General features: G+C 28.7%; 2 protein-coding genes across 2 annotated transcripts; both read left to right on the top strand.

Annotated features, from left to right (window-relative positions):
* Positions 1–368: 368 nt before the first annotated feature.
* Positions 369–2,387, top strand: BN7_6629 (ferric reductase family protein; the record flags this gene model as incomplete). The annotated part of the gene is made up of 1 exon (XM_011272828.1): positions 369–2,387. The coding sequence occupies one exon, from the start codon at positions 369–371 to the stop codon at positions 2,385–2,387; it is 2,019 nt and encodes a 672-aa protein (XP_011271130.1).
* A 1,505-nt stretch (positions 2,388–3,892) lies between these two features.
* Positions 3,893–7,951, top strand: BN7_6628 (RHO1 GDP-GTP exchange protein 2; the record flags this gene model as incomplete). Its single annotated transcript, XM_011272827.1, has 1 exon — positions 3,893–7,951. One exon carries the CDS (start codon positions 3,893–3,895, stop codon positions 7,949–7,951), a length of 4,059 nt encoding a protein of 1,352 aa, XP_011271129.1.
* Positions 7,952–8,465: the final 514 nt, after the last annotated feature.

The following is an 8,465-nucleotide window of genomic DNA, read 5'->3' as shown; positions in this document are numbered from 1 at the left end:
TCGTTAATGGTGGAATATTAGACCGTGACCGTGGTAAGAAGTTGTACAGATTAATTTAAAGTCTACTGATTTGATAATACTTTTATATAAATATAGGTGTATATCCTTTCAAATGACAACCTAAGACTACTTAACCCATCAAATCAATCTATTGTTCAGCCATTCAATTCTTCCCAGATCTTTTAGATTATTTGTTATCTTTTAAATCTTTTTCGCTTCAATTCTTTTTTTTTGGTTTCTGGGCACGCGGATCATAAAAAAATCAATAAATATCAACAAAAAAGTACAAAAAAGTAGAAAACAATAAGATCGATAGACACTAGTGGCAAAAAGGTTGATAGAAATAGACGGTGGTTGGTGGTACCAAGATGAAGTTATTACTACTAGTCCTATTCTTCATACGGCTTAGCTCTGCAATAGCAGAATCTCAAAAAGGTTCATTCCATAGAATAATCATATATTCATGTGAAACTGCTCTTTATAATTATAAATTTGATTGTCAAGGTTATCAATGTCGTTGTACTTATACCCCATTCCTTGGATCAATAGCATCTTGTATTGATCATTATTCACCAGATCCAAGGACTAGATCTTTGGCTGTACAGGAACTTGTTGAATTTTGTGGTTCAAATCATGGTCAGAGGTTAAGTGTTGATATTGTGGAGGGTTTGATAAGAAATTCTTCAAAATGGTTACAGGATCCTTTGAGTGAAGGTTTTAATAAGGATGAAGTTAAATATGTCCCCGTATTACCTTTGAAAAATCAATTAGATTTAAGTTTAAGGGATTATAAAGCATTCTTAGGGAATTTTGATTTTGCACAAGATTATGGTATTTATTTAAATTATTATTGGCTTTTGGTATTATTATACATTGGGATATGGAATAGATTTAAATCCAAGAGATTTATAAATAAATTAATTGGAGAACCTATAGATTCTATAAGATCAAATTTAACATTACCAATAATTTTCAATAGACATTTCCAACCTTTCACATATTTATTCAATTTAACTTCATTATTACCATCAAGTTCAGATGCTTTAATACTCCTGGGTTATTTAATATTACATACAGTTTATTTATTCAAGAATTTTGATATTTATAATGAAAACAAGATATTTAATGGGAATTTAATTGGTCAATTTATAAGATATATAAGTGATAGATCTGGTGTTCTTTCATTTGCTCATTTACCAATAATTATATTATTTGCAGGGAGAAATAATCTTTTGATTAAAATTTCAAAATTATCATATAGTTCTTTCATGATTTTTCATAAATGGACTGCAAGGATTATGTTTATTGATGCATTTATTCATACTTGTGGTTATTATGAAATTATAATATCAAGAGGTACATTGTTTAAATCATTAAGGAAAGAATATATTCAATGGGGTACAGTTGCAATATTTATTGGTCTTGTTATACTTGTTCAAGCTATTCATAATTTTAGAATTGCACATTATGAATTATTCTTAATATTACATATCATATTCGCTGCGGGTTTTTTAATAACTTGTTGGAAACATGTTGAAACATTTGGATGGAAAGAATGGATATATGGCGCCTGTGCATTTTGGGCCCTGGATAGAATAATTCGTATTATAAATTTATGTAAATTTGGAACTCCATGGGCAAATTTAAAATTTATTTCAGATGAAACCTTTATTGTTAAAGTGTCAAGACCAACAAATTGGAAACCATTTCCTGGATGTTTTGTTTATATACATTTTTTACATTGGTCAATGTTTTGGCAATCCCATCCTTTTACTATAGTGGATTCTGTGCTTAAAGATGAAGAAATTACAATTTATATCAAAGCTAAGGATGGTTTAACCCAGAAAGTCCTGAACATGATTGGTCATGATAATTTTCAAATGAGAGTTGCTTTGGAAGGGCCATATGGGAATCAATCATCATTAGAACAATATCAAACCGCCTTATTGATTGCAGGAGGGAATGGTATCCCAGGACCTTTTTATCATGCATTAGAATTATCAACAAAACCATTATTATTAAAACAAAGAGTAAAATTAATTTGGGTTATAAGGAATATTGAATCTCTTGAGTGGTTTGAAGAAGAATTAATGAAATTATGTGAATTTAATATTGAAATTGATATTTATATAACAAGGAATTTTAATTATCAAATGAGTGATACTTTACCAATGATTAAGAAATTCTCAACATTTATAAAATTTTACGCTGGTCGTGCAAATTTTAACAAGATTTTAAATGATGAATTTATAAATTCTCAAGGTTCAATTGGTATTGTTACTTGTGGTCCACCAATAATGTGTGATGATATAAGATCATTTACAGCTAGGAATTTAAGATTATCACCATATAGAATTGATTTATTTGAAGAATTACAAGTGTGGTAATTGTCAATCAAAAAAATAATACCCTGTACACTTTATTTATATATTGTTAACTTAATTATAATTTATTATAAACTTTTATTCATAAATTTTCTTCTTGTAAAAGCTAACCAATATTTTGAAGGATGTTGAAGATCATCTTTATAAATCCTCTCTATCAATCTTGAACTTAATTCTTGTCTAAATTGAGTTAAATACCCTTTAATCAAATCAAATTCCCCACGATCTTTTGGTGGTAAATATAATGAATTTAATGGGAAATTACCATCCCCTGGGATAGCAAAATGATCCAATGATAAATTTGTCAATATTTTAACAGCCTCTTGTTTTGGTGTATTTATAGTTATTTTAGATAAACAATCACTTATATATAATATACCATAAATTAAAACACGATCAGTTGGTCCTTTAATTTCAAAATTTTTAAAAAAAGAATTAGCTCTGAATAGGTCTAATGATTCATCAATTATATCGTAATCTTGATCTGTTTGATATGCGGGACCTCTATATTTGGTTCTAATTGGTGCTAATGCAAAGTTTCCTTAAAAGTCTGAGTTAGCAATTTGGTTTATTTGATTTGGTGTCATATACTTACCAACTAAACGTTCATTTGAAGAAGGATCTGTTAAGAAAGTTGAATGATAAGCCTATAAAGAATGTTAGTACTATGATACCTCCCTTACTCAATTGATCATACTCACTGGCATTGCTGTACTGATATTCCCTTGTAATCCAATCAACACCTCCTTTTAATTAAATACCCACAATCAAATCAAGTATTCGAAATTGAAATTAAGTATGGGCATTAATATGATCCGAGGGTAACTGGTTGTGGTACTTATGCACAAAAGTCATGTGATATAGACCCTCGGAAATTGATAATGGTTAAGTAATAAATTAATTATTTGCTGTTCAAAGACTCCTTTCAACTGAATTTAATTGTATTCACTATTTTATTTGCTATTTGATTAATTGATTGTGGATTCTATACAATTGTGGTATTAATAGTTGATCAATAGTTCACAAGTTCACAAGTTCATAATTGTCTTTTTCTTAAATTTCATTTGTTTTCATTTCCAATTTGAATTTTAATTTTGTTGATCAAAAAAAAAATAAACGGCCTAGTAAAAATACCGCCAACAAACCAAAAGACAACAAGGTAACAAAACATCAAGTCAGTTGTATTCAAGGTATTTCAAAGGGATCATTGCTATTTTTATTCCTATTTGTGCTTTAGTTGTTCTCTTATTATTGGTATTTGAGTTTCTGTGGAAGAAATTGATCCAATATTTGTGCTGTGTGTGTGTTTTTTGCCATTCAATTTGGTTTATTTTTGGCTATATTTATCAAATCAACAACAAAACAAGAATAAGAAGAACAAGATCAACAGTCTAAAGGGTTTATTTCATGCTACAAAGTTATCAATAAAACAGTGTGTGTTTGGATTAACAACATTAATATCAAAAAATACAAAAATTTGAGTTATTATATACTGAGAATTTATCAAAATGTCCGGTCAAGGTAATTTGACTCGTGATGAATTATTTAATGATATATTTGGTTCAAGAAGACCAGATGAAGATCAACAAAACCATCAAGATTCATTTGGGTTTGAAAATACAGACGATCGTCCAACTTTAGATCCTGCTAAATCTCCTCCTATTCAACAATTTCAAAAACAATTAAATATTAATGACGCTTATGGACAACAACAACAACAACAGCATTTTAGACCATCAGGTCAAAATCAATTCCATCATCCACAATCACAAGATCCTTATCTACGATCTCAAAATCAACCACAACCTCAAAATTTACCACATGGTCAACCTCATCCACAACATTATCAACCACAATTTACACAACAACATTATCAAGGACAATCTCAACAAGTACAACAAAGACCTGGTCAATCTGGTCAACATCCACCTGGTCAATTATTACCTCCTCATTCAATACAGACTCAACAACCTCCACAATCTCCAAGTCGTAAACCTCCTCCACAATCTCCAATAGGACCTCCAGAAACTGGTGGATTAAACATTTATAATAATGATTCATCTTCAATCCCCTCAGTGAATAATAATAGTAATAGACCTGGAAGATTACAACCTATAACAACAACTGATCCTTCAAGTGCGCCAATTTCTCAAAGATATCAACAATCTCCAACAATGTCAAAATATTCAACAAGATCACCAATTTTACAACAAGGTATTAATTTATTAACAAGAAATTCAAGAACTGTGACTTCACCTGATTTAATATCATCTTCATCATTTGGAAATTCAAATTCTATACCTTCAAATCAATCTCAATTCAATCATTCAAATAATCCTAATTTCAATAATAATAATCATAATAACATTCAACCTTTAAATAATTCAGGAAGATCAATGTCATTAAATTCATCTTCTTTTAGAAATTTAATAAATTCAGATTCTCAAAGAAAAAATTCAAGTGGTGGACGTTCAATACAAAAATCAGATTTCACAAATGGTAATAATAACAACAATGGTTCAAATCCTTCATCAAATTCAAATTCATCATCATCATCAAGTTCAATGGGTCTTGGATTAAAAACAAGAAGTTTATCATCAATAGCCAAGGCAAGAAGAGTTTCATCATCTGCTTCATTAAGTTCTCATAGAGTTTCATCTTCAGCAAGTTTATCATCAAGAACTATTGTAACAACAGCTTCAAGATCTCCACAAGTTTATCCTGCAATGTTATCTCGTGTTGCAACATTATTTAAAAAAAACATTGTGTTGGCACAATATAATAAAGATGGTTTAGAATACAGAGATGCATTCACTGGATCAGATGCAGTTGATGTTATATCTCATATTATTAGAACTACTGATAGAAATTTAGCTTTATTATTAGGTCGTGCCTTGGATGCACAAAAATTTTTCCATGATGTTACTTATGAACATCGATTAAGAGATTCAAATCGTGAAGTTTATCAATTTGATGAAGTTTTCTTAAATGCTTCTTCATCAACACCAAATGGATCTTCACAAAATTTACAAAACATTCAAGGTCAACCTCATCATGGACATGTTGGTTCAAATTTTGGTATTGATAGTAGAAATGGTTCATTTGTTAGTGAATCAACAATTGCTGCAACTCCTGGTTCTCCAAATATTGATCAAGATCAACAACATTCTGTTAATGGTGTTTTCACCTTATTAACTGAATGTTATTCTCCAACATGTACTAGGGATGCATTATGTTATTCAATTGCATGTCCAAGAAGATTAGAACAACAAGCAAGATTAAATATGAAACCTCAAGGTGGGCTAAAGAGAAATGAATCTCATTTATCATTACACGAGGAGGAAGAAAAGAAACAATTATGGTCTCATACTGTACCAAAAGAAATGATTCAAGCTATGGATAAAAAAGAAGTTAAACGTCAAGAATTAATTTATGAAGTTGTTGCCACGGAACGTACATTTGTTCGTAATTTAGAATATCTAAGAGATTTTTGGATAAGACCCCTAAGAGAATCAAATATAATTCCTATAATCGAACGTGAAAAATTTATAAGAACTGTTTTTTTCAATGTTATTGATATTTTAAACGTTGCTATAAGATTTCGTGATGCTTTAATTAGAAGACAACAATTAAAACCTGTTGTTGAAAACATTGGTGATATTTTTTTAGAATTTATACCATTTTTTGAACCTTTTGTCTCTTATAACGCTGGTCAGTGTTTTGCCAAATATGAATTAGAAAGACAAAAAGCTGCAAATCCATTATTTGCAAGATTTATTGAAGAAACTGAAAGATTACCAGAATCTAATAGATTAAATATTAGTTCATATTTATCACAGGCAACAACACGTACAGTTAGATATAATTTATTATTAAAAGATATTATTAAATCTACAAAAGAAGATTCATTTGATAAACCTGATTTATTAAAAGCTTCAGATTTAATTTTAAAATTATTAGAAAGAATTAATGTTAAAGTTGGTAAAGCTGAAGATCGTCATGCATTAATTTTATTAAAACAAAGATTAGTTTTCAGACCAGGTGAATATGTTGATTTAAAACTTGGTTCAGATCAACGTAAAATTGTTTATACTGCACCTTTAAAAAAAAGAAATCAAGATAAAGATAATCAAGGTGATATTCAAATTTATTTAATGGATCATTTATTATTATTTGTTCGTGTTAAAGTTATTAATAAAAGAGAACAACATAAAGTTTATCAACGTCCAATTCCATTACCTTTATTATATTTAAGTGCATCTGAAGAAATGCCATCATTAAGACCATATACAAGAAAATCTGGTGCATATGCACACGTTATTCATCATCCTTCTAAAAATGATACAAAATTTCCAATATCATTTGCTTATATTGGTCGTAGAGGTTATGAATTAACTTTATATGGTGCAACAAATAGTGCACAAGAATCATTAATTTCAATAATTGAACAACAACAAAATAAAATTAGAGAAAAGAATGATATTTTCACTTTGACTCCATTAGCTGAAAGATTTTTTGATATTTCTAATAGAATTAATTGTCTTGCCCCATGTGATGGTGGTAGAAGATTATTATATGGTACAGATTCTGGTGTTTTCATGAGTGAAATTAAAACTAGAGGTTCAACCCGGGTTGTTTCAAAACCAGTTCGTATTGTATCAAAAGTTAATGTTACACAATTGGAAGTTTTAGAAGAATATCAAACATTATTAGTTTTAGCTGATAAAAAATTATATGCATGGCCATTAGAATTATTAATTGTTCAAGATAAAAAAACTGGTAAAGAATTAATGTCACATGTTTCATTTTTTAAAGTTGGTGTTTGTGGTGGTAAAATCCTTGTTGTTGCAGCAAAATCTGATTTAATTAGAGTTTTTGAACCAACTGATCCATTCTCAAAGAAAATGTCTAAAAAGAAATTTAAAAATGAAACAAGAGAGTTCCATTTTAATTCTGAACCTGTTTCAATATCTTTCTTGAAGACAAGATTAATTGTTGGTTGTACAAAAGGTTTTGAAATTGTTTCATTAAATGATGGAAATATTGAAGCTATATTAGATCCTGCAGATACTTCATTAGATTTTATTATTAATAAAGAAGGATTAAAACCTTTAGCAATTCATAGAATTAGTTCAAATTTTCTTTTATCATATTCAGATTGTTCATTTTTTATAAATAAAAATGGATGGAGAACAAGATATGATTTTATGATTAATTGGGAAGGTATACCACAAAATTTTGCATTGTGGTATCCATATTTATTAGCATTTGAATCAAATTTTATTGAAATTCGTCATGTTGAAACTGGAGAATTATTAAGAGTTATAATTGGAGAAAATATTCGTTTGTTGCATACAGGTTCACAAGAAATTTTATATGCTTATGAAGATGAACGTGGTTATGATGTTGTTGCATCATTAGATTTTTGGGATAAAACAAATAAAAAGGAGACAAGTGATGGTACTGTTAATCAATCAAAAATTATAAATACAAATGAATCTTTATCATCAGGTAATAATACATTAACAGAGATTAAAGAAGTTGATGAAGGGAAAAGAAAACAATGATTTTTATATCAATATATATAGTAACAAGTATGAAAGTTTAATTAATGAGTTTATATGATTATCATTGTTGTAGTCATTTTATTCACCTGCATTAAAATCTCTGAGATCTTCAAAACTGTTGAGCATAAAATTCCTAAATTCCCATCAAAAAAATAAAGAAACCGAATAAACCCGAGAATTTTAAAATTGAACCCCTATTTTAAAATGAAACCATAATAAAAGGTAAACTCAATTGTAAACTTTAAAACCTGTGAAAAGATTCATAACTAAATAGACAATGAACATAATACCTAGATCATTAACCTAATCAACCTCATTCCTCATTCATACTTGTTCAATTGTTCACTTTGTTCATTTCATTCTCGTTAAATTGCAAATCGCGTTCATAAATTTTTCTCAACATTTTTTTTTTTTATTTTTTTCTTGACGGTTTTTTTTCTGATCAGAAATTTAAATTTTCAAAAAATCAACGGGCAGAGAAAAAAAAAACAACAAATTCTACTTCTCAAATATT

Source organism: Wickerhamomyces ciferrii, contig 00299 (genome assembly GCF_000313485.1).
Source record: "Wickerhamomyces ciferrii WGS project CAIF00000000 data, strain NRRL Y-1031 F-60-10, contig 00299, whole genome shotgun sequence".
NCBI lineage: Eukaryota > Fungi > Ascomycota > Saccharomycetes > Phaffomycetales > Wickerhamomycetaceae > Hansenula > Hansenula ciferrii.
This window is presented reverse-complemented; position numbering and strand designations above follow the sequence as displayed.